Genomic DNA, 27,416 nt, shown 5'->3' with positions numbered 1-27,416 from the left:
AGAAGCCATAACGAGTTTTATACCTACATATCCCTGGAGGGCTCATTAGGTAGCCAGAGGAGGGGAAATAACTGGTAGTAAAAAGGGGAAAGCAGCCCAGATTGTGGGGAGGTGACGGAGAGAAAGGCTGAAGTATTCCAGGAATACAGGAACCCCCCCCCCCAAAAAAAGGAGGAAAAAAATACAAGTAACTCTCACCCTCAGTGGGAAGAGGCATGCAAAAAATGAATTCAGGTTAGGAGTGTAATGACTATTCCTTAATTTTGATCATTTGTTTCAAAAGTCACATGTTCAATGCAGCTGGACAAATCACTGAGAGTGTGCTCCTTTGGCTGAATATTTGCATTGTTTCAATGCTCTTCAGAATCCCTTTCTTCCTCTGGCTGCTCCTCCTTCTTGCCCTCATTTGCCATTCATTGCCTTATTGTCCTCAACTTCATTGCCCACATAGCTGTTCAGTACAGTTGGCTGTGACAATCCACAAAAATATGGCCTAGTTCGCACAAATTCTAAACCATGGTTTAGTGTTATGTGTTAACCCAGCCCAGCAGCTTAACTATGGTTTGTTAACTATGGTTTGTTTGTTTGCTTGCTTGCTTGCACCCTGCTCATCTGACTGGATTGCTCCAGCCACTCTTGGTCAGTTTCCAACATAATATGAAAACAGAGCTAAACACCAAGCATTAAAAACTTGAAGGTTGCCCACAACCAAGGTTTATAATTCATTTATAAACCATAGTTATAGCTTTGCATTTTGTACAAATCCAGACCTCCTTAACTTTTACTTAAGTGAAGAGTGACAAAAAATTCAAGCCACTCTCATGTCTCATCTGCTCTCACTGGTGCTTTTAACTATTTTCTGATGTAATAAAACAAGGTTTGAGTGATCATCTGCCAGACACCTCAACTTAACTATGGTTTAACTATGTTTAACCATGGTTTCGTGTTACATGCAAACTAGGCTTTTATTTACAAGTGTTTCTATGATGCCACACCAGATGTTGAATAGTGATACTGATGCATTCAAATGGGCTTCCATAGCCAATGGAATGAAATAGTGCAAATTAGGACAGTGAGGGTGAAGATGGCAATGTAAAGAAGATGACTTGATTAACACTCCTATGTTGGAAATGAGTGTTGAAAACAGCTAAAAATGAATAGTGCTTTACAACACTCAGGGAAATGATCCTGCGGTGAAGCAAGTTGTTTCTGTTCAGCCCCGATTCAGATTTGTTTAGGTGGTGGAAGGAGGGAAATGTCCTTTGCCCCTTACTGTCCTCACCTCATTTGCCTGTAACATGGATTGAAATACCACTTCTCTTCTAGGGATTAAGATCACTGGGTCGTTACAATCACCTCCAAGCTTGCACTCCCCCACTCCCACAACAAGCATTGAGGCCCTTATGAAAGGAATACATTTCCCAAACCAGTAGAATTCAATTGAAGATCTCCTGTAATAGGAGGCCCCTGAAACAGTGTGCAGCTTTCTCCCTTTATATGCCTACCTCTGGGAGACAGAATGCCCGAAACAGTGTGCAGCTTTCTCCCTTTATATGCCTACCTCTGGGAGACAGAATGCCCCAAACTCACAGCACAGGTTTAACAAATGCAATGGTAGGGATGGTTACAAAGAAAATATGAGCTGGATTGCAGGTGTAAAATTGAAGGAAGCTGTAAGTGTTGGGGGTTGGAGGACATCCATGGCACTGTATGTCTTAGGTGTGTCTTGTAGACAACATCAGTGACCAGAAAGCAGTGTATGGGGGTCATTTGCAGTGCCACAGCCACTGGTTAGCCAGCTGGGAGGGAGTGTTATATAAGAAAGGGCCATTAGACTTTTACGATGCCTGTTACCACCTTGAAAACTTTCCCTCTGGAATTGAAACCAGGTTGGGGCCAAATGTAACACACTGGCATTTGCTGCAGCAGACACACATTTGCCTTGCAGCTGCTGCTGTTAGCACAAGGACTTGGTATTGCCATCTTCAAATAAATATTATTAAGAGGAAGAATAGCAACAGTCATTCTTTCCACTTGCAAAAACTTTTAGGCTGTAATCTTGTTTATTTTAAAAGCATTTCTGAATCGTTTCATACGTCAAAAATCTCTAAGCGGTGTACACTAGGTAGGTTAGGTTGATAATGAACTGGTCCAAGATCACCCAGTGCGTTTCAGGCTGAGTGGAAATTACCCCTGTGCCACACTAGCCTCCTTCTCTGCTTTTGTCAAAGAGGATGTCTGGAAATCCCACTCTATTAGGGATGTTTTTGACTATATGGAAGAGAAAGTCTTGCTATCTTCTTCTCCCTTGTATGCCAAGACTCCCTGACTCCGCAGATCCCTAAGGGGTGAATAACCAAATGAGACAACAGCATATAGTTTTATGGGTTCCAATAGGTCACAATCAGTTAAAGTTGCGAACTGTCTGCCTTAGGCATTGGGTGAAGCCAAATTGTATCACTCCAGCCTGTCTGCTGGGAGAGTATCTAGGTAAATCACCACTAGGGGGCTCTTTGACCTACATAAGATAGGGGTACCCCCAAGGGGTCTCTGTTGGAGGAGTATCTTGGCCCTAGCCCCCACCTGGATGTCAGACAGAAGCCACTCCTCACAGATCCCTTTAACAGGATACCATTAACCAAGGAAGGGCAATCAGAGGCTACAACCTCCCCTCCAGCCAAAACCAAGGCTTACCCAGTACCTAACCTCTCGAAGTTGTAATGATTGCTATGAGGTAGGCAAACCAAATAGCCAGTGCCAATTTGCCAAGTGGAAAAAATCCTGCCTGGCCCCAATACGGCAGCCAACATAATCCATAGCAACAAAATTAGAGGGAGGGAGATCCGACAGAAGAAGGGACTGCCAGTCTGGGCCACAATTTATACTGCCCCTCCTGGGAGCAGGCCCAAGTGGTGCTGATTGGCTGGCTGGGCCTGACCCCAGGGAAAGCCCAGCTCAGGTCAATCGCCAGTAGGCGGTCAGTACAAGCCTGCCCCCCTCACCAGATCACTGCAGGGCCCATAGTCTGGCCGTAACACCACCCACCAGATAAGGTGAGAGGACTTATTGGCAGCTCTAAGCTGGTTTGCCCCCAGCGTTCAGGGGGGATAGAATCTGTTGGTGTTCCTGCTTCTCATTATGCTGAGGCCCATCTTGATGACTCCATCAATCTTTCCAAATATTAAAAATAAGAACATGCATCTCTATTCCTCATCTTGCAGTAAATAAGAGATTGAAATGAAATGAAATACTATCTTCCTGTTTGTGGCAAGCACCAGCCCTTCAGTTTACAGAGGGTTGTCAAGGACTCAATTGGGAAGGCATCTGACCCAAGAAAGGGGGCCCCCTGCTGAATTTTGCAGTCTTCTCGCTCACTCAGCAAATAAACAGCGTGGAGCTCTCCTCCCCCCCCCCCCGCCCCCAGCCTTCCCCAGACTCCTTTCCCTTCCATTTCACACAGACCAGGCCTGTTGCAAGACAGGTGGAGCAATCTGGTCCCTGAGTAATAGTGGAAAATCCGAGCGCATCGGAAAGATAAACAGCCCTGTGCAGATAGTATAAAAGTCCTTTTTCTAGCACATACCAGGTAAGCCTCAAATGACCGAAACTGTAAAAACACACCAAGGTTTCCCCACAGACAGATTAAATTAGCCTTCAGAATTACCAGGGGGGAGGTGTGTGTGTGTGTGTGTGTGTGTGTGTGTGTGTGTGTGTGTGTGTATAGACCTCCACACTTTTTGTAAAAACCTGATGAAACTGAACACATGCAAAATAAATGCCACCGGTGTGTTGCCATGAAATAGCTTGATAAAATTGTATCCTGCCTCTCAGTATCCTGTTGCTCAGTGGAGGAGCATCCACTTTGCAGAAGTCGCCACAGGTTCATTCCCTGGCATCTCCTGGTAGGACTGGGGATGTCAAGTGTATGAAGTCCTGTTAGCCAGCGTAGACTGTACTGAGCTAGGTAGAGCAATAGTCTGACTCCATGAAAGTCAGCTTTCTATGTTACTGTCTCTTAAGGAAAAAGCCATAGCTGAGCAGTAGATCATCTGCTTTGCATGCAGAGGCAAAGTTCATTCTGTTCTCCGCAGTTCAATCTGTTCTCCAAAAATTTTCAAAGATCATAGACAAAGGCTCTGAAATTACACCCACAAGCTCCTTTAGTACCCTTGGATGCAGCTCATCAGGCCCTGGAGAAGAACAAACAATAAAGTGACTCAGAAGCTCTAGATGAGTGCTCTGTTCCTTTATTTGTCCCTCCACACCCACCCCAGGGGTGGTGGTGAATTTTACAATACTGCCTGAGGCATGTTAGGTTTTTCTAGTGAGTGATCTTCAGGTATAGGAGCAGCCCTATCATTAGGCAGAGTGAAGTCGTGACCTCAGGCAGCTGATTTTGGATGTCATGAAACACCAGCACATAATTAGTACAGTGGTACCTCCGGTTGCGGGCGGGAACTCCGGCCAGATCCCGAGGTTTCCGCAACCGGAGGTTCCTGTTCTGCACACACACACACACAGCGCGATAGAGCACTTCTGTGCATGCGCTCATGGCAAAACCCGGAAATATACGTCCGGGTTTGCCACGTGTGTATCCTGAAGGATACGTAACAAGAGCGGCGCATGAGTAGAGTTACTACTTACAGTACTTATTATATTTTTACAGATAAGAATGGGGAGAGATGCTAACAGGATTTTGCTGCCTTATATCTTGAAAGTCATATTAGCTACGCCCATCAATTTCAGTTGATCTGCTCTAAGAAGAACTAACCTTAGAGACAACACCAGCGGTGAAGCATATGCCTGCGCTGCCCAGGGTGGATGCGCTCCTGAGAAGGACATGGTGTGGAGGGTGCCCTCCCAGGCATGGGAAAGCCGCTCGATTGCCCGGAACAGCGTGCGTGCCCTGCAGCTGGGGGTGGAGTGAGCTGCTCACAGGGGTGGAGCGAACCACCCATGGCAGACATTCGGTGTGCCAGCCCCTGACTCCCAAGCCTCCCCCAAGCTGTGAAAATGAAGAGGGAAGGGGGGGAAATGCTGCCGGCAAAGCTGCGCAGCTACCCCCCCCTTACCCCCATGACTCGGGGTAGGCTTGGGAGGCATGGGCAGGTGGCACACCAAATGTCACCCCCCTCAGTGAGGGCACCTGGGGTGGTCCGCCCCCCCCCTTCCTACGCCCCTGGACAACACAACATCAATCTACATCAATTTGCATATGATGAAAAATAGTGCTAACTTTAGAAAAAGCATTCATTTTTTAGGTGATGCACATGTGTGTCACAGGAAGCATTCTCTTAAACATGGTGCCCCAATTTTCTCTCACACAGGAGGGGAACCTTCTTCTCAGATGACCCTTTTATTCAAATTGGGAGTTCCTCCCCTACCATAATGTTGTCCAGTTAATTGACTTCTTTAGTCAATTAACATGTATTCTAATTGATTCATTCGGATTCATCAGCTGATTCATAGCCTGACAGATGATGATAATGATGATGATGATAATTCACATTTTACGTATGTCTCAAGGTGATTTTCAAATATTCAATGAATACAGCTGTGGCATTCACAAGCCTTTGACCTTCACAGAGCTCTTCAGTCACTCAAGCCTAGAAAGCATTTCATATTCTCCCTAGCTGTGTTTACTGCATTCTGCACAAATGACTGCAAAAGCCCCCAAGGCTATTACCATGTTTCTCCCTCTGCCCGCCTCCCTGCACACCCCCCCCCCCAAAATTTTTTACCACAACTGGGGCAGCCATCTTTGTCACGGGTAAAATATTATGCACACCACTTTGAGAGAACCTTAAATATTATTTTAACCTGAAGTTTTATGCTACTACAAGAATAAGGACCAGAATTTATTGTAAATACCTGGAGAGGAGCCAGCGCTGGGAAACAGCAGAAGCATTAGAAGCGAAGAGTGAGAATAGCTGAGTTAAAACCCACCCAGAGGTTTCTTCCAAAGATGCTGCTGTTTCAGGTGTATACGTATTCTCAGAACCATCACTTGATGTCCTCTCAGTGCAGATAAAGGAGTGGCATTTCTATTGTAATACACAGAGATTCTAATACCTGTGTTCCTGATTGTGGGTTGCACGAAACTAAGTTCTAATCAGAGTAGACCCACTGAAATGCATGTGCCTATGTTGTGTTCTTTAACTTCAGTGGGTCTACTCTGAGTCAGACTGGCATTGGATGCAACACTGTGTGTATATATACCGGTAGTGTTTTGCAAGAACAGTAGAACCGTAATTCTAGATTGAGTGACAGAGATTGCTAGTGCAATCTTGGGTGTCTTAATTTGCCCATTTTGGCACTGTGTGACTGACAGAGAACAACATGCATTCATTGGGGGGTGGATGCAAAATTTAAAACAGGAGAACCTGATTCATCAGTTGTTCAACTCATGTTTCTGTGGAATGGTTTTGTGTTGGTCAATGAGACCACAACAAAAGTGATATTTTGTTATTTGATTGAAATAAATATGGCAACAAAGGTAAATGGACCCCTGACTGTTAGGTCCAGTTGTGACCGACTCTGGGGTATATATACCCCACCCATCTGGCTGGGTTTCCCCAGCCACTCTGGGCGGCTTCCAACAGAAATATTAGAATACACTAATACACTAATATTCATCTCGTGTATTCATTAGAATACACTACCGGTAATACTCATCTTGCTTTACTGGCCAAGGGAGCCGGCATACAGCTTCCGAGTCATGTGGCCAGCATGACTAAGCCACTTCTGGCGAAGCAGAGCAGTGCACGGAAACGCCCATCGCGGGGATTCGAACCACCGACCTTCTGATTAGCAAGCCCTAGGCTCTGTGGTTTAGACCACAGCGCCACCTGTGTCACACTGGGCATGGAGCCTCAGGGGTGCCACAGGGGCGGGGAGGAGGCTGCAACTATAGTGTAGAATGGAAAGCAAGGGGCAGAGGCTGTTGAATTTTGGCATTACACAGGACACCACTGAAATTTGAGATCCCAAGGTCCACCACCATTAGGACAGGCAAGTAGGAAAGTGCGGAAAAGGCTACAGGGTGAAGTGGGAGACAAGTTATGCCAGCTGAAATAAAAGTGAAGTAGGAGCAGAACTAGAATAATCTGAAGGATATGTAAAGGATACAATTGTCAATAGGCAAGTTAGCCAACTGAAGTATTTGAACAGGGCAAATATTAACTGATGGAAGCAAACTGGTTGAATTGAGACTAAACATCAACAATTGTTTTATTTTTGAAAGCCATTTTGGCTCATTTGAACTTCTCCTGCAAGAAATACTGAGGATGGACTTTCCATCTGCTAATAAGTAGTTGCTTTAAAAAAAACAAAATAAATGGTAAATTCTCCATAAGCGCAGGGTGGTATTTTGGTTTTTAAGGGCGAGATCCAGCCACGTTAAGACCCTTGGGAAGCAGCTACTTAACAGAATGAACCTATACACGTTTACTTAGAAGTAAGTCTCATTGAGTTCAATGAGACTAGCTCTCAGGTAAATATGGATAGGACTACAGCATAGAAGTGCTTCATTCTGTCCTTCAAAGTAGACCCATGCAAATTAATGAACATGATTAAGTTCGGTTTATTAATTTCAATAGGCTTTCTCTGAGTAAGACTTAGTTGAATACCTCCCCATATATATGGATGCCATTTTAATCAAAACCAAGGTATGCTCGGTAAATAAAGGGGTTGGGGGGGGGGTTTGAGGGAGAGATGAGAGAACTGTAACAGATTGATTCAAATGGACAACCAAAAAAAAAGTGGGTGGCGGCAGAGAATCCCACTCCATTCTTTATTCAGATAAGCAGAAAGCTTGTTTTGGCCAAGTTAGGTTCACTCATCATATGGAAAGATAAAGATCATGAATGTGGACTATATTTTTGTGTACACCTGTTTATCATTACAGCCAAAGTTTGGTATTGTGTCTCATTTTTAAGTTTGTATTTTTTAAAAAAGTAAAATTTAGTTGTTGATTTATGTATTTTTAAGTTTCATTAAGTTTTAGTCTCTTTCCTCTGATGAATAAAAATGATGTCCTGTATTAGTATGAGTATGTACTCAATAAATGTTTGCACTTAAGAAAATCCCAGGGTGCACACACACCCTAATGAAATGTGCCACGCCATCTGTGGCTGTAGCTCAGTTGATAGAGCACCTGCTTTGTAAGCAGATCACTGCAGGTTCAATGTCCAGAAACAGGGTTGCCATATTTTAAAAGTGAAAATCCGGACACAGTTTGGGGCACAGTTGTGAGCTTTTTAAAGTTTTGCCCTTAGCTGTAATGAGCTAGATAGACCAGGAGGTCTGACTTGATATAAGACAGTGCATTCTGTTCCTAATGTCTCCATGCTTCCTTCCCTCCATCTAGAATGTTGTCTGCACCGCTGAACTCAAGTGGTATCCCCATCCTGCACTGATCCACTGCATCAAGGGTTGTGAGGTGAGCATCCATAAGCCAACTCTTGCATGTGTGTGTTTAACCAAGCAATACTAATTGAGAAGATGAATCAGCGGATTGTGGAGTCTTGTGGATCTCCTTGAAGCATGCTCCACAATCAATATCTCTGAAGGCAACCCCCCCCATTAGAACTGGCCTTGAATGATGTCAAACTTTGCCTGCAAGGGGTATGGGAGATAAGAATCTGACCCACTGGGCAAATTCAGCTCCCCAGCAAGAGGAATTCATTGTTCATATTGAAACGCTGTTGGGTGCCTGTTTAAGTGGCTCATGCACTGGCAACATCAATCCTTGATTACCACAGTGCACTTTGCATGATGCTACCCTTGTATGTGAACCAGAAGCTGTAGCTATAGCAGAATGTGGGGGCCAGGCAGCTCACAGGAGCAAGCTACTGGACACATGTTGCTTGCCAGCTGAGAGAACTGCACTGGTTGCCAATTTGCTACTGGACCAAGTGCTAGTCCAAGTGGTTAGGACCAAGTGGTCCTTGTGTTACTTCCTTGTGTCTGAAATTGGAGATCAGGCATGGGGGTGAGGGAAGGAGCAGCTGTGAAGATCAAATGGGGGGGGGGAGGAGAGAAAGCAGAGACACACCACCACATGGTTTGAGGGGAAGGCGATGGGGGTAGGGGACCATCAAGCTATTATCAGCGGGGCAGGTAGTGGTGGCAGCCAGCAAAGTTGCATGTCCACTGTGGCTACTGCTGCTGCTTTCCTGATGACTGAAAAAAGCTGCTCCACCAGGGGAACGTAGTGCCACGATGCCTTGAAGTAAGGGTAATCAGCTGCCCTGTTCTCTGTCAGAGTGAGGGGAAGGTAGCGCCTTGCAATCTGCTGTCCTGGTCTCCCTCAGCTCATGAGGGAAGGCAGCTCAAAACAGCAGTGTTTTTGACAGAGATCATTGTGTGATATTGAAATCGACTGCTCTGCTCTCCCTCGCGCGAGGAGCACTAAATTGCTGAGTATTGCTGGGTCAAAATCGTTATCGTGATGTGATTTCGAAACCGATTTTGGCCAATATATTGAAAAATCCCACAGCGCTAAAGCAGACCATAAAATTTGTGGTATTACGATACAAAAATGACAAAGAATTAGTTGGGGAGGAGACAAGGGATGAGGCCGCAGACCCCCTAGTGCGTTCCACAAACCCCAAGGAGTTCCTGGACCCCTAATTGGGAACTACTGGTCTAGAGTTTAAGACATTCCTAATCCTACCTAGAGATCTCAAGGATTGAACCTAGGGTCTTCTTCATGCATATCAGATGCTCTACCACTGAGCTATGACCATTTGTTGTTGTTGTTGTTTAGTCGTTTAGTTGTGTCCGACTCTTCGTGACCCCATTTGCCATGACCATTTGCCTAATAATAAATTAAGGCTCCATCCTTCAGAGCTGATTTTAAATAAGAACATAGAGAGCTGCCATCCACTAAGTCAGACCATATAGCTCAGTAGTGTGGCTCTCCATGGTTTCAGAGAGGAGATATTCCAAGCCCTACCTGGAGATGCCAAGAGTTGGAACCTTCAGTGTGCAAAGCAGGTGTTCCACCATTGAGCTACAGCCTTCCCTCAAAATCCAGTGTCTTCAAAAACCTTAAACTCTTAAAAAATCACCCCCACTGTTTCTCTTTTCTTTATTACCTCTTCTCACCTTAGAGCTTTCTGGTGGCACTTACACCACTCATTTCACACTCTTCCTTGAACTAAAAATTACCTGCAACAAATTCCAGTCCCCCCCCCTTTAGAGAAAAATACCATGTATATAGGAAGCAGAGGATTGAAAAGGAAGGGAGGAAGAGCTGAAAGAGAATCTTAATATCTATGATTAGAAGTTGCCTCACTGCTCCATTAATAGATCTGTGTTTACGCTTTGCACTTAACTCATCTCCTTGAAATTAGCTCACTCGCTCTTGAGGTGTGTATGTGCATACAGGCATAGTTTTGGCCAAGACGTGTTATTTTCACTCCCTGGTACAGCTACAAGATTTGATTAAGGGCATGTGTGTGAATTTTCCAGTAGGTCTTCTATGTTTGCTTAAAGTCATTGCAAAGCTAAAGAAAAGGGATGAAGGTGTGAGATATGGAGCTCTGAGCACCTTGGAGGAAGGCAAACAACAATCACAAAACAATGTGCAATCAAAAGATGCCAAGGTGTACACTTGTGAATGTATTCAAATGATCCTCCTAGCCAGCCTCCCCCAAGCTGCGGCCCTGCAGATGTTTTCAGACTACAACATCCATCATCTGTGACCATTGGTCATGCTGGCTGGGTGTTATAGGAGTTGTTGTCTGACATCATCTCCAAGCTCATGGAGAGAGATCAGAAGTGATCTCCCTACTTCCCTCTTCCCTTCCCTCTTCCTCTCCTCCTCTTGCAACTTAAGAAATTGTCCAACCATCAAACCATAGTTTCCCATTCCATCAAAACACAGTAAAGTATGGTTATAATAAAGCAAGTCATATTCCAGGCTGTGGTCTGTAAGCACATGAAATAACCACTTTAATGAAGCTAATCAGGCCTGGTTCTGGTAAGTTCCTGGTTGGGTGACCACTTCAGAACCACATGTTTGTCATCTTGGGAAGATAGTGTGGAACATAAAAAATCATAATTTTACAATCATGTTGGGTTGGGTTGAAGGACTTTGACGGTTATCCTTGACAACAGGGGTATGCCAGAGACTGGGATACGCCTGAGACCCCTTCTTCATTTATGAACTTCTAAAAGGCATAAGCCCCTTGAGATTATTCAAAAGTTGAATTTAGTTAAGAATCTGGCTGCTTGGATTCTGAATGTTTTAGCTAAGTGAAACTATATTATACCAACTCTGAAAGAATGACATTGGCTGCCTACTCGTCCCTGAACCTGATTCAAGTGTTGATGTTAACCTTTAAAGCAGGGGTGGGAACATATGGCCCCCAGAGACTGTTGGACTTCCATTCTAATTGGGGGGGGGCAAAAACTCAGTGGTAGAACATTGGAATTGTGTGTAGAAAATCCCAGGGTTCAATTCCCCAATGGCATCTCTAGGTAGAGCTGTGTGAGAGGCCCTTCTCTGAAATCATGGAGAGATGCTGCCAATCAGTGTAGGCAGTGCTGAGCAAGAAAATCCATTGGTCTGACTCAGCGTAAGATAGCTTCCTCTGACCTCTGTTCCTGTCAGTCCCAGCCTGCAGGCCAAAGATGGTGGGAAATGGTGTGCAACAACAGCTGGAGGATCACAACTTTCCCATTCCTACGTTAAAGTTCTAAAGGTCTCAGGACCTAGATACCTGAAGGAACACTTCTTCCTGTACCATCCTGTTTGTGCAGTAAGATCCTTAAATAAGGCCCTCCTTCGACAACCATCAGTTGGGGAAGCCTGGTATGTATGCACAAAGGAGAGGATCTTTTCTGTGGTGGCATCCCGGCTTTGGCACACACTCCCTAGAATGGCCCTGTGATTCCTTCGATGCCATTATCTCAGGCATTTTAAGCTGGTTTCTAAAATATGCAGTGATGGTGGCTTTGAAGAAAAATTAAATGAATTCATGGCAGCAAAGGCTATCAATGGAAAATAACCACACTGGTTATTTTCTCCCTGCACTGTTGGAGGCAGCAAACCTCTGAATGCCAGTTGCTGGAAATCACCAGTGGGAAAAGCACTGTTGCACACAAGTCTTGCTTGTGAGCCTCCCAGAGACACCTGGTTATCCCGTGTGACAACACGATGCTGGGCTAGATGGGCCTGTGGAAGAGTTTTGGAGTCTATCAATGAATAAAGAGGAATTTAGAAATTTCATAGTACTCAATGGCGGGCGTTGATGCTCCCCTCTAGCCCTGCAAGGGCAGGTTTACTTATGGAGAGAGGAATAACTGTGATTTAAAAACTTACGGGGTCTAAAATGTTTCACAGTGTCCCCTTGAAATATTTATGAGCTTGACCTTGGCTCCACAGAAAGGAAAGAGTGCCAAAATGTCCTCACTGATTGTTCTTCAGATGTCCCTATGTTTTATTTCCCTTGCTATTAAAAAACAAAAACAAAACAAAACCCCACACAATTAATTAGCTGCAAACAAAACAAGGGCTGCTTTTAGCTCCCTACTTCATTTTCCAGAGACAGTTTCTTCTTCTGAAAGGACAGCGTGTGTCTCCATCTAGGATTAGCGGAACAGGAGAGCCCTAATGGTCACACAATGGGAACTGTGGGATGCAATTAAGTGACCCCCACCTGCAAAAACAGCAGCAAGGCAGGACAGTTTCATGGGGAAACAATGAAAGGGTGTGATTTTTGCGCGAGCAGCCAACTGTGTTGTAAGTTTGTAAGAAGAGCCCTGCTGCTGGATCAGGCCAAAGATCCATCTAGCCAACATTGTGTCCTCACTAGGTAAGCCAGGTGCCCCAATGAGATGCCTGCAAGTAGGACCTGAGCACAACAGCGCTTTCCCCATCTTTGAATGCTAGTAAACGGCATTCAGAGACATACTGCCTCCAACTTTGGACATGGAACATCATTATAAAAGGTAAAGGGACCCCTGACCATTATAGCTAGTAGCTATTGAAAGCCTGCTCCTCCTTGTATTTGTCTAATCCACTTTGCAAGCCACCCAAGTTGGTCGTCACCACTGCATCTTGTGCGAGTGAATTGCACGGTTTAAGTATGTGCCCTGCAAAAGTGGAATTTGGAAGTCAGAACCTACCAGCCGTTGAGGCACAGCATGCTGCATTTCACAGGAGAGGTGAAATGAATCACCGTTTGTAACAGTGACACCAGGTAATTGACCAATAGGCCTTACCCATCGGCCATAAGGCCTGCTGGGGGATAAGTACTGTTGTGCCCAGGTCTTGTTTGTAGGCTTCTCATTGGGGCATCTAGTTGGCCACTCTGAGAGCAGGATGCCAAAGGGCCATTGGTCTGATCCAGCAGGGATCTTGGATTCTTAAAGGCATGATATAGGTTGTGTTGTTGTTGTTGTTGTTGTTGTTGTTGTTAGGAGTGTCTCATTTTGGCTTCTTTCTTTCAGCCTTTTATGGGAGACAACTATTGTGATGGGAACAATAACCGAGCCTTTTGCAACTATGATGGTGGGGACTGTTGTGCCTCCACAGTGAAGACTAAAAAGGTAAGCTGGCACCCTCCTGATTTTATTGCAGCCCCCATATGGAAGAAGAACACTAGAGGGAAATGTATTGCTGTTCATTAGGGCAGCGTTAGGCAACCTATGGCCCTCCAGGTGCTATGGAAGTACAATTCACATCCCATCCCTAGCCATTGGCTGTGCTGGCAGGGGCAGATAGGAGTTAAGAAGACACCTAGAAGGCTACATGTCCCTCATCTCTGTGTTAGGGATGTCGGTGACAGATCTCCTGCAGGTAGTCCTGTGTTCAAATGTCTACGTGGAAGGTGAAGGTGGCCCGGAAACTACAACTATTCCAGAATGCAGCAGCTAGACTGGTGATTGGGGGCAGCCACCGAGACCACATAACACCAATCTTGAAAGACCTACATTGGCTCCCAGTACGTTTCCAAGCACAATTCAAAGTGTTGGTGCTGACCTTTAAAGCCCTAAACGGCTTCGGCCCAGTATACCTGAAGGAGCGTCTCCACCCCATCGTTCTGCCTGGACACTGAGGTCCAGCGCCGAGGGCCTTCTGGCGGTTCCCTCATTGCGAGAAGCCAAGTTATAGGGAACCAGGCAGAGGGCCTTCTCGGTAGTGGCACCCACCCTGTGGAACACCCTCCCATCAGATGTCATGGAGATAAATAACTACCTGACATCTGAAGGCAGCCTTGTTCAGCGAAGTTTTTAATGTGTGACATTTTAATGTATTTTAAATCTTTGTTGGAAGCCGCTGAGAGTGGCTGGGGAAACCCAGCCAGATGGGCAGGGTACAAATAATAAATTATTATTATTATTATTATTATTATTATTATTATTATTGCTTGCTTTGTTCAGATGTGCAAGAAAGTACTGGTACATTTGGGGATGTTTTATTTCCTGTGGAACATGCTGTCACTCTTTTCCTTGTTTCTATGATTCTTGTCTTGATGCTGGGCCTTAACTACCATAATATGTCAAGAGAGCACCAATCAGAGTTAATATTTTAATGGGGTTAAATTACTAGCTCAGTGGTAGAGTGACTGCTTCGCATGCAGAAGGTCCCACTCTCAAACTCTGGAGAGTCACAGCTGCCAATCAGTGTAGATAATGGTCTAACTCTGCATAAGGCAGCTTCCTATGTCCCTAGTAGGTAACTGGCTGATTTCTATCCTGACTTGCTTCTGTTGAAATGGAAGAAACACTGCCACACTAGAATAGAACCTCTCCAAAGTGGAGCACACAGATCTGCCAGAAATTCTTAAAAATATTGGCCGTATTTAAACAATGAAATAAATGTACAAAGTATTGGACATTTGGTGTTTTTCTGCAAACACTGAGCAATTAGTACAAAGTCAACGTGTTCCCTGGCTAATTCCACTTGTAACAGTGAATCAAAATAAAGGTCAAAATGTACTGTCCAAGTAAAGTAACAAAGCTTTTGGTGAGATGTGAACACATCTGGAGCGGATGGGGGAGTCAAATTATCTATATCAAAATTTGTCTACATCAGAGAGTAGGCGATGTGGTGCCCTCTGTATCTTTTTGGACTGAAACTCCCATCGTTTTTGGCTAATAGTTATGCTGGCCTGGCATGATAGGAGTAGGAGGCCAACAAAAATTTTAGGGCATTATACTGACTATCCCAGATCTGTATATTTTGCTCCAAAACAATTGAATTGGATGAATGCAAGAACATTAGGAGAATAGAGAGCTGCCATACTGAGCCATACTTTTAGTCCATCTAGCTCAGGATTGTATACACTTATTGGCAGTGTTTCAGACAGGGGTCAGTCCCAGCCCTACTTGAGATGCCAGGGACTGAACCTAGGACCTTCTGCATGCAAAGCAGCGTTCTGCCCACTAAGCTACAATTACCATTTATTGTTTGATGCTTTTTGTTTCTGCTTGGAAATTGTGATTCAGTTTATGCCCCTCTTCGTAATGTGTGTTGCTCTGTGGCTTCCGGGAGCTTGCAGGTACCTGTTGGGTTTCGGATTCAGACGCTTGGTCATTCGGACAGTGGGGCCCAGCCCCGAGAAATATTTTCCTGTCTGTGACCCTTGACTGTAAAGCAGATTCTTGCCATAGTTTGCTGAAATAGAGTAACCCCACCTCCATCCTTGGTTTGCCCTTTGAGGTACTTTGTTAGTGGAATGTTAAAATGGTATGTTCCAAAAGGGGGAGGAGAAGGAAAGGCAAGAGAAAGGAGGGTGTTATGTATCAAAATACTCTGACTGCTTTGTCTTCCAAGCATGATTATGCCACCTTCACGAAAACAAGCCTAGAATGAACTTGGATGTGAAGGCCAGACTGAGGAATGTGGAGAGGGAAATGAAAGGAAGGGCATGAGAGAGAAATTTGATTAAGTTTGCATATTTAAATATGAATCTGCCAAATTTGCACTTTCTGAAACAACATGCACACCGAAACACAGCCACCTTTCAAAATTTAAAGGTAAAGGGGCCCCTGACCATCAGGTCCAGTCGTGTCCGACTCTGGGGTTACGGCGCTCAACTCGCTCTATAGGCCAAGGGAGCCGGCGTTTGTCCGCAGACAGCTTCCGTGTCATGTGGCCAGCATGGCAAAGCTGCTTCTGGCGAACCAGAGCAGCGCACGGAAACGCCGTTTACCTTCCCGCTGTAGTGGTGCCTATTTATCTACTTGCACTTTGATGTGCTTTCGAACTGCTAGGTGGGCAGGAGCTGGGACCAAGCAAAGGGAGCTCACCCCGTTGCAGGGATTCGAACCGCCGACCTTCTGATCAGCAAGCCCTAGGCTCAGTGGTTTAACCCACAGCGCCACCTGGGTCAAAATTTACACTTCTCCAAATTTTGCAATGCAGTTTCCCACCCCAATAATATGTGTAGAAATGCATATACCAAAGAAAAATGCACATAAAAAGATACATAAAAGAAAACAAAGTACAAAAATTCACTATAGCTGGGGAAATTGTCTTGCAAAAATGTGTCTATATTAGACAAAATTGCATTAAAAATGTGTCTCTCTTAGGAGAAAATTGCAGTAAAATGCTGACAAATTTTCATAAGGACCTAAAAAATAAATATTACAACCTGAAGTGGTGACCTGAACTTAATACTGGACCCTAACCCTACCAGTTTGCAAAGGTTTTTCAAGACACACGCACGCTCCTTTGAACCAGGCAGGCTGTCTTGCTAGTTCAGTAGGAAGGCAGTGTGTAGCCAGCCAGCAGAATGAACATGTTAATCTACTGAGCCGCTTGCCCTGCAATTGACCTGGGAGCGTCTTTGAGGCTCAACAAAGAGTGTTCCATCCAGCCTTTCCTAACTAATGGCAGGGAATGGGGCCTTCTTCTAGGGATCCAGAGGGGATAAGGTCCTCCATTAAGGACAAACAAAATCCTATTTCCTTTTAATGTCTGCGACCTCCTGACCCTCCCCAGATTCCCAGCTCCCTCATAGCTTGAATGCTTAGTGAAGCTTTCTACCTTCTTATTTTCTCCACTGCATAACAATTGTAAAGGGAGACAAATGCTTTAGAACAACAGAACTACACTGTTAAATTGAGCAAGCAAGCCAGCAATTGTGTTTGTGTGTGTGTGTGTGTGTGTGTGTGTGTGTGTGTGTGTGTGTGTATTTATGGTGGAGACATTAACTGCATAACTCTTGGATGATTGTTGACCAGAAAGGGTTGGATTTTGCAGACAGATTTGCAAGTCATTTGGTACCTGTTTATTTATTGTATTTATTGGTTTTCTGCAAAGTTATAAGCAGAGCAGCTCTCTCTCTCTCTCTCTCTCTCTCTCTCTCTCTCTCTCTCTCTCTCACACACACACACACACACACAAACACAAATTCCAACCCTTAAAATATCACAATAAAACATTTATTTGTATACTACCTAATCAAAAAGAAAAAAAATAGATAAAAGACCTCTAAGCGGTTCACATAAAATAATCTAAAACATCAAACTCTTAAAACAAGTGGACATAATAAAATTATCAAAATATAGATAAAATCAAAAGCTTAAATAGATTGGGCAGCAACCAAAGGAATATAGCCCAGTCCTCTGCTAAAATGAATATCAGACAACTACATTTCAGTTTCACATCTAAACACAGATAAGGATGTTGGAAACTGTATGGTAACTAGGAGATGATATATTAGTTAGATATTATTCTTCCTTACTCAAGTTTGTGAGTACAGCAGAGTACATCCCTTTGCAGCAGAATAGGAAGCTGTTGATTCAGCTGGTTACAGCCTTTTTGATGAAGCAACCAGGATGCCTTGGGGCCACCTGGATTCTTCCTGGTATTTTTCCCCTTTATCCCACTTAAAACAATAACAACACACAAAAAAAGTCTTCTTAGAATAACATAGCGTTTACTCACAGATCACATTCAGTAGCAATCTGGAGGTACATTTGTGTGTGTATACAGGACAGTGGAGTCTGGGTCAGAAGCAGTGGTAGAAGATTCGTGATGAAGGCAAAGTAGCAAGATGGAGTGAGAGAGAGAGAGATACGGGACCAGCCCTTCTTATAATTATGCACATCTCTACCTGGCTGCACCCAGGAGGAGTGGCTCCTGCAGATTTGACAGGAAGTTCTCCCTGTTGGATCCACATTCCACTGTGTGCCATTCTAGCAAACAGGAAATGTTGGACTTCGCTGCCAGGGCCGTCTCAAGCCAGTCGGGCACCCTGGCGCCCTGGCGCGGAGATCACTCTCCGCACCCTCCTGCCGGCCCCGTGCCACCGAGACTACCCCTAGAGCCGGGCCTGTTCGCTGCTCTGTTGAAGCCTGTTGTATCACCTCTGAATCCCAGTTGCTGGGAATGGCACATGGGGAGAGCATTTTTGCTCTTGTGTCCCGCTTGTTATATGCTTCCCATTGGGGCATCTAGTTGGCCGCTGTGAGCAGAGGATGCTAAACAAGATAGACCTTTGGCCTGATCCAGCAGCTAGACTATTCATATTCACATTCTTGTTTATGTTATTTGTGAATGGAATTGGTCACCTTCTATCTCCCTAAAGGCCAGACGGTTCTCAGTCACTGTGGCCACAATTCCTTATCAAATATTCCAGGATTCTCAACTCACCATGACATATCTTTCCACTGCAATGTTTTCTTCATAGGATTTCCTGCCTACCGTGAGTGGAGTTAGGAAAAAAGTTATAGGTTGCAATAGTGGACTTTTTCATTACATTATTAAGGTCCAGGATAAGCATCACAGCACTTTTGAAAAATGACTCAATTCTTTGCTTGTTTTTACATTGATGTGAGCCTCCTAAATCTCTCTCTCTCTCTCTCTCTCTCTCTCTCTCTCTCTCTCTCTCTCTCTCTCTCTCACACACACACACACACACACACACACACACACACCTACTTCCATCATCCCTGACTAGCTAATTCAGAGCTCTTGGAGCAGGGCATCCTGATAACATAAGGGTGCTTGAATAATGCAGTCTTTGCAAATGCATGGGGACGTAAGAAGCAGCCTTATACCAAGTCAGATCATTGGCCCACTTCCCGTAGTTTTGTCTACACTGAGTGGCAGTAACTCACAAGGACCTCTCCCAGCCCTTCCTGGAGATGCTGAGGATTGAACATGGGGGCCTTCTGCATGCAAAGCAGGTGCTCTACCACCGAGCTATGGTCCTTCCCCAATAGCCATTGGTCCTTCTAACTCCATGTAGTCTACACTGACAGGCAGCTCTCCGGGCTTCCATATCTTGGGTGAGAAACTCATAAAACAATAACGTTCTAGACAAAACACGGTGCCCTTCAGATGATGTTGGACTCCAGTTCCCATCAGCCTTAGCCAGTATGGTCAGTGGTCAGGGGTAGTGAGAGTTAGAATCCAACAATATCTGAAGAGCTACCCCTGTTGTATTGAAATATGTTTGCGCTGGAAGACACAGGCAGCCAACCACCACTGAGCTCTTCCTGTCTGGTGTATAATCTGGCTCTGTGTGTGTAACTTCTCTTGCTGGCTGAGAAAATCTGGATTGCTTTTGCTCACCTGCTCTCTCTTTTGTCAGGAGGTTCCGTGGCTGGAGCGACCTCTCCTCACAGTCCAATCATGAATAATGAGCTCATGCTAATTGCAAAAAGATGGGCCTCTGTTGCCTCTGCCAGAACCATTGCTTCCTTAAAGCAAGGATCAGGCCATTGGATTCCACAATATTGCCTCACTACAGACTGGGAGGGGAATATCGTGCCACATGTGCTTTTAGCGATTCTGTTATACATCAGATACATACTCACAGAGTATCAAAGCAATTGGGGGGGGGGGGAATAAATGACCTACATTTTTATTTATTTATAAAAAGAGGCCATTTTAAGTTGTCAGTTCAACAGTCTTTTGGATGATTCACAAAACAGGTGCTGATCTTGGAAAGGAAGCACACATTTGAGAGAACCTGACACTGTTTTATCAGAAATGCACATAAACGCAAATTGCAGTCTGTTTACAGCAGGAGTGGAGCGAGCCTTTCTTCCATTGAGGGCTACATTCCCTTGGGTCAGGCAGATTACATGCTGGAAGTGGGCAAAGCCAGAGCAAAACAAGCAACCCTTTCTCTCTTCGGTCACCCTTCTTTGCTCTTTTTTTCTGATAGTGGAGGGACAGAGGTCTCTGTTGCTTGCAGAGGGTTTTCCTCTTTCCCTATTCTTTTCCCATCAGTCTACCTGTTCTGACCCCCCTCTCATCCATCCTTCCCTCTCTCTTTCTCTGGGCTCTCTCCCTACCCATGTGAAGTGCAGGCTGACCACTCCTCCTTTACCAAAAAACCCAAAAATGGCCAGGGCAGATGAGATTTGGCTCAAGCAGGCAACCTGACATGTTTGCATAGGGATAGTGAATACTTGGTAGTGAATACCTGGCAGAACCCAAAGTAAATTTATGGATGTAAGGCTTGGAGAATATGGCCATAGGTTCAGCGGTAGCTGGCAAGTGGGTGCTCACCTGACCTCCTGTCACGGGCACCAGTGTGACTTACTGGTAGGAGGAGGATCAAGGGAGCAACAAGGGTCTGGTGGAAAGGCACAATTGGGAACACCAGATCAGCTCCACCAGGACACTTGCCATGCCCCAGCCTCACCCCTCCTTCCTCTTCCCAGAATGTTGCAGCAATACTGGTGATGGGAGCTCAGGCAATCACTCCCTTCTCTGCTGATTGTTACTTGCATAGGCATCTGGTTGGCTGGTGTGAGAACAGAGTGCTGGGCAAGGCCCTTTGGTCTGACCTAGCAGAGCTCTTCTGATGTCCTGATACACAATAGCTAGGATCTAAAATAAATCATACTACAATATTTATTCTCACACAGATCCTTACCAGGGGTGCCCAAACTTTTATCAAAGAGGGCCAGATTTGATGAAGTGAGCATGTGTGAGGGCCAAAGTTGTTGACCTTTTTTTAGGGTTGAGCTTTTGGGGGGATTTTACCCCAGGAAATAAACTGCCACAGGGGCTGGATTAAACCAACCGGCAAGCCAGATTAGGCCCCCGAAACAGACTTTCGACATGCCCGCGACCTACTAAATCTACTGACAATCAATGCCGTTCAGGATCTCCCCCCCCCCAATATAGGAAAAAAGAGGATGAGAGAAAAATATCCCACAATTTTATGAATTCCATGGTGCAGAAATGTTCTGGGTCTTGCTTACCCTTGTGAGTTATTATCTCTGCTATAGGCAGAGTCCACATATTCTTATACCACAGCGAGATGATTAAGTCCTGGGAATTCCACCTAATTCCAGTCAAATTCGACTATGTGGTACGGCACTCATCTCCACTTTCAGGCTGAGGGAGCCCGCGTTTGTCCACAGACAGCTTTCCGGGTCATGTGGCCAGCATGACTAAATCACTGCTGGTGCAACAGGACACCGTGATGAGCACACGGAAATGCCATTTACCTTCCCGACACAGCGGTACCTATTTATCTACTTGTGCTGGTATGCTTTAGAACTGCTAGGTTGGCAGAAGGTGGGGCAGAGCAATGGGAGCTCACCCTGTTGCACGGATTCAAACTGCCGACCTTCTGATCAGCAAGCCCAAGAGACACAGTGATTTAGACTACAGGGGCTACCCACGTCCACTTCTAATGGTCATATAGATTTATCAAGAAGTTCCATTTAAATAACAGATACCAGTTCTCTGCCCCTATGGGCCAGGTGTAATTAAAAAAAACACCTCTAGATTTAGTAAGGGATCTAGTAACTTGTGCCTTAAGCGCAGGATCAGCCAATAAATGTTGAAACACATCTGCCCTGGATCTCCTACAGTTAGCCTGACTTGCTCACTAAAAATTTGAACATTATTGGTACTAAAATCACATAATGAGAACAAGTTCTTTTTTCTCCCAGGATAAAATTATTCTCCTCAGGCTCATATCCCTAACCTGTGGGAGGCAGCCTAATGGCAGCAGTGGTGAATATCTGAAATGCCACCTCCTCCCCTACAGATGTTAGAGTGGAGGGCACTCTTCGTAGTTCTGCCACCCCCAGAAGCTCGGTGTGGTGATGGTGGCTCAGGAAAGGTCCTTCTCTGCAGCAGCCCCTAAGTTGTTGTTCTCCCTCCCCACAGAGGTGCATTTGGCAACCTTATTGAACAGCTTTCTTCAAATTATGAAGACACATCTTTTTACTCTACTATTTTGTCACGTGAGATGTATATTTTCAGGAACCACCCTTTATGTGATTGCAAGTTGTTGGGTTTTTTTTTAAAAAAAAACACCTGTTTTTAATGTGTTTTAGATTGTAACCCACCTAGAGATTGTAGGATAAAGTGATGGTGAAGAGGAGGACAAGGTCATGATAATAAGAGTGACTGATGTGTTGCTGGGGACATGCTCAAAAATCCATGCCATTTGAGCTTTTGTCAAGTGGGAAGGAAAGCATAGTTCATTCTAAGGGCACATCCGTTACCTTGGCTTTTGACAGTTGTGGTATTTTGTTTTGTGGGACCTGCCTCTTCATTTGAATTCATACTGTCCTGTTCCATTTGGAACAGTTCTCCTTGTTTTATAATTATAATGGGCTTTACTTGTTTTCATATCTGTATATTATTCCCAGCCTGGGACTTTATGATGAAGGGTGGGTACAAAATCTTGTACGTGGACAAATATGTAGGTGGTCCCAGGTTAAGCCCCCTCCTAATGAGATCTGAGCATGGAGAGCCACTGTCAGTCAAAGTAGACAATACTAGATCATAATTAACTGGCAGGGCACAAATTTTGCATGTTTAAGTTTCCTAGCATCTTCAGGCAGGGCAGGGAATGTCCCCTGCCTTAAGCCCCAGAGAGCTGCTCCCAGTCAGTGCTTGCAATTCTGAGGTAGACAGACCGATGCTCTGACTCTGTTTAAGGCAGCTTCCTACATTCCTATGCCCAAAGTCTTTGGCAAATTGTGATTTTATGCCAGCCTAGGATGGCCACAACAGTGAAGGGCTATTACCTTCCAGCCCTACTTATAGGTTTCATGGAGGCATCTGATTAGCTGACACTGGAAACAGATTGTGGCTTAGATTGGTTTTAGTGTGCAGCAGGGCTTGGGGATCTCACCTTCCTCTGGCCTCCTCTGTTGTCAATGAAGCTTCCAGTGCCTATCATGTTACTAGACCTTCAGTGTTCCCTCCCTTCTCTCAGCGTAATGTTTTCCTCTGTGGTAGGACTTCTGGAATCTTTCCTGTTGTAGAGGATTAAGACACTATGTCGAGAAGGAAAATCCACATGGATTTCAACAGGAAAACTCCTCAAGGAGGAGCTGACCTGAATCGAGTACCCTCCTTGTTCCATGAAGGAGGAGGAGAAAAATCCTCCCTTCTGCGGAGGAACATTGGAACATCCTCGCTGCTGCTGAAACTGCATTGAAGCTTCCTAGTCAGTGATTTCCCCAGTAGCTACTTTTGAAGGATCTCTACAGCTTTGAAAGCAGAGCACTACAGTACAATGGAAGATCTGTCTGGTGCCAGAGGGTGGGGACCCAGTTATCTGCATTGAGATCCTTCCAGCCCCTGGTGGAAAAGTCTGCCAGGTTTTTTTTGGGGGGGGGAACCCAGAGGTGACCCAGCCCCCCTCATTCTGCATAATTTGGGTGAAAAGAGAGAGTGGCATGTTGTGAAGAGGCAGGCATGGAGAAGGGAGGGAGGCGTTGCCTAGCAATGGGAGGACACACATGTTTTATGTGTGGCATGTGCATTCCCAGAAGCACCCATAACAAATGGGTTAGCAGAGAGGACAGATGGGAGGGGTGAGAGAGGGGCCCCTTACATGACCTGTACCATGGTTTACAAGAAGAAGAAGAAGAAGAAGAAGAAGAAGAAGAAGAAGAAGAAGAAGAAGAAGAAGAAGAAGAAGAATTGCCATAGCAGGAAGAAGCCAATGTGTCAGCAGGGAGTGAACGCACATTTACGCTTGCTAAAAACATTTGAACAGGTTGTGGCATCGTTCAGAAAGGGAAGGGAAATAGGTCATTAACTCTGGCTCAATAAATGGAAAAGACTCTTGGGAATTCATTCCAGGCACCAAAGTCTCCCCACCCCCACCCCAACCCCAGTTTTGCCCTGCTCTTTACTTTATGTAAAATCCTGATGCAATCCACTGAAATCAACTTCCTTTCACCAAAGCAACACCCAGCTGTTGCTCCAGTTCCTGCCCTCACTTCTTCAGTTAAAGAGACAGGCAGCAGCTCTCGCACAATATAGCCTTCTTCCATTCCTTGCAAGCCCCTCAACCACCCTCGCTTGGCAAAATGTGACCTCCTACCCCAAATCCAGAACTCTGCTCACCTGGGAAAGCTGGGCAGGGAAGCCTGGGTCTGATCTGGATGGGAGCTTAACTGTTAGGGAGGGCAAGTGTGACCGGGGTAGGTGGGTTGTTGCTAAGCCAGGCTACATTGTAAATGCTGGCAGATTATTGCATAGGGGTGTGGAATCTCAGGCCCAGGAGCAAAATGCAGCCTCTAGGCATGTATATCCAGCCGTTGGAAACACCCCCCCCCCAGGCCACACTTCTTTATTGGCCCAGGCACCTCTGTCCAGCCTTTGGGGCATTCCCAGGCCACACTGGCCCAGCTCCTCACCTTAACTGCTTAAATGTGCTCCTAAAATGAGACAAGGCCTCTTTGATCACCTGGGTGGAGGAGGCAGGTGGCAGGCATAGAAGCCTCTTAACTTTGTATAGTAGGGACATAGCATTACAAAATGCAAGCATCTTCTCAGTTCTGCACCCACTTTTGCTTCTGATCCCACCCAACTCCAGCTATGGGCTGCAGAAAAGGTCTCATTCCTGTCCCTGACCCAATTTCATTGGTTTCGGATTTAATGGTCTTCTAAAGGCTAAGCCATGTGGCTCATTTATTGACAGGTCGGTGGCTCAGTATAACACCACCTCCAGATGGCAGGCTTTTGCTGGAGAGATTCAAGTCCATTCTGGATATTTAAGGCTTGCATAGTTAAAGCACATTTAAATCCTTCTGTCACCCTAGTGGAACAGATCTACTAGATACCGGTTTTCATAAAAATGACTTCTGGTGGTTAGGAATGTGATGGTTGGGAAATGTACTGGAAAAGGCTTGGGGACTGTCAGGGGGACTCCTTACAGGGAGCCTCCCCCAGTCATCCTGACCAGCACTTCGCCCAGCGATAGCGTCAGCAGCGGGTCAGGAAGGAGCGGTATGAAGGGAGGGCTCCAAGATGCTGCTGAGCCCTTGCATCGACTCAAGACGGCCAGTAGAGGAAGAAAGGCTCAGCGATGCAGTGGAGTCACAGCAACGTCCCAGCCAACAAAGGGGAGATGGGATGCAGCCCCTTCCGGCGCCTGATTTGAGGCGCCCAGACGTAGGATGAAGGGGAGGCGTTTTGGGGTCCCCAAGCTCTTATGTTGGACCAGAAACTGGAAGGCGGTATTGCTGGATTCTGGGAGCGACTAGGCAGTCATGTTTTCTGATGTCTCTACACTGTAAATAGTATGCACAATAAACCTCTTAAAGACAGAGCGGACTGAAGCGTCTTTACTCGGGAGTAGCCGCAACAATCCCCTCACAGGGACGGCATATAAACCCCAAAAGCAAATCAGGATGAATGCTCATTGCCATATAAGCCTTCCTACAAACATGTCAGAACAAATCATTGATACAGAGAGTGCCAAACCTCTGCAGAACGTTGGTACAAACCAAATCAGGATGAATGGTCTAGGTTGTCTGGAGCTTCCCCAAGTCTTTAAGGCCCATTTGAAAGAAGAAGCCAAGTGTATATCCATCGGGGGGGGGGGTGTCCACAAACATGGTGTTAACACCAAAAAAGCCCTACCCTGTTGTACTTTTAGAAATCCTTTTAAGCAGCTTTCCAAATAACAGTGATGCACTGATGCCCTATGTTTCTTGGTTTCCTTTGTGCAGGTCATCCCCTTCCCAATGTCCTGTGACATGCAGGGGGATTGTGCTTGTCGGGACCCCAGCGCCCAAGAGCACAGCCGACGGGAGCTTCGCGCCTTCAGCTTTGGATAATACCAAGATGACAGAAGAGAAACCACCTCCAAAGGCTAGGAGAGAGGCATCGTCACTTACCCCATTTTTGTTGGTATTGTGTGGTTTTTTTTCCTCATTTGTTTAAAAAACAAAACAATTTCAGCTGCTCAACTCAATGGTGTTTCTGCACCTGGGACCTGTAGAACTCAACCAGTCTGCCTTTAATTTCTTTGCCCAAGGAGAACTGAAATTTGGGGGGGGGTGGAGGGTGGAGGGAGAGGCAGGCTCTTGTATTAAACATATCTTACCTAGCAAGAAGAAGCAAAACAAGAAATGGCAAATAGCTGAGTCAAAGAGGACTTTTTTTAAAACAACAACAAAAATGTGCCCGGAGACGAAGGAAAGGAGGAGGCATCATGTGTGACGCAATTGTGCATCCACCTCGTTTGAACAATGTGTGGTTCGGTTTGTGGGTTTGTATGTATTTTGGCTTAAGTCCCTCCTCTTTTGTATGCAGATGAAGGCAAAAAAATACCAAGCCATATATAAATATGTACCTGATATTTATAGAGAAGTTGGGAGGGTGGAGAGAGGGAGAGAGGGAGAGGAGCATGCCATGGCAACAGAAGAAGGAGTGCATTGCCTTGGCTGCCTTCAGTGTTGTACGCTCAGACTCCCTTCATGCTCAATGAGGGTGTGAGAAAAAGGAAGGAAGGAAGGAAGGAAGGAAGGAAGGAAGGAAGGAAGGAAGGAAGGAAGGAAGGAAGGAAGGAAGGAAGGAAGGAAGGAAGGAAGGAAGGAAGGAAGGCAGGCCAGCAAGCCATTTGGTTTGTTGGGGTTGGGTTGGAAAGAAGAAGGAGGAGGGGAGGGGAGGAAGAAGATGAAGAAGAATTGCTTGCCAGCTTTGCAGACAAGGAGAAGGGGCGTCCTGAGATGCTTAAGCCAGTGCTTGACGGAGAGGATGCATTTCTTTGGCAAAGAGCTGAGGGTCAAGGGTGGTGGTGGCTTAAGCTGCTAAGCTGGGGGTGGAGGATGGAAGTCCCACTGCACCACCAACAGGGAACAGAGAAGAAAAGGAAAAGCAAGAAGGCCAACCAAACCTCCATTCTGCTGCTGCTGTTACTCTTGCTGCTGCTATATCCCGTAAAACTGATTCCCTACTTGTGTCAGGAACAGGGTGCTGTTTAACCTCCAAGCAACCAAACAGTCTGCCTTAAGCCGCTTTACCAGTTGCCTGCCTTCCAAACCACCTTGGGGTTCCTCCCCACCTTCCCTTCCTCAAGCATGACAAAGAAAACAAGACACCAATCAGCCCCCAAAACATACCCAACTAAGTTCTCTTCAGAGTAGACCCCCTTGAATTTGATGGCCCTAGCCCACTTAGATCTGCTCATTTCAGTGGGTTGGATGCGACCAATAACCCTCAAGGC

At 45.5% G+C, this 27,416-nt stretch overlaps 1 protein-coding gene across 1 annotated transcript in view; it reads left to right on the top strand.

The window, feature by feature from the left end:
- The window catches only part of PAPPA (pappalysin 1), a 237,574-nt gene extending 210,871 nt beyond the window's left edge, over positions 1 to 26,703 (top strand). The window contains exons 20-22 of the mRNA XM_060270600.1: positions 8,369 to 8,440; positions 13,462 to 13,560; positions 25,918 to 26,703. Of these exons, the coding sequence (XP_060126583.1) occupies positions 8,369 to 8,440; positions 13,462 to 13,560; positions 25,918 to 26,025 (279 nt within the window). The 3' untranslated portion in view covers positions 26,026 to 26,703. The remainder of the gene's footprint in view (positions 1 to 8,368; positions 8,441 to 13,461; positions 13,561 to 25,917) is intronic.
- The last annotated feature ends 713 nt before the right edge of the window (positions 26,704 to 27,416 follow it).

This window comes from Zootoca vivipara, chromosome Z (genome assembly GCF_963506605.1).
Source record: "Zootoca vivipara chromosome Z, rZooViv1.1, whole genome shotgun sequence".
In the NCBI taxonomy this organism is placed as follows: domain Eukaryota; kingdom Metazoa; phylum Chordata; class Lepidosauria; order Squamata; family Lacertidae; genus Zootoca; species Zootoca vivipara.
The sequence above is the reverse complement of the archived record's forward strand: the minus strand, read 5'-3'. Positions and strand labels throughout refer to the sequence as shown.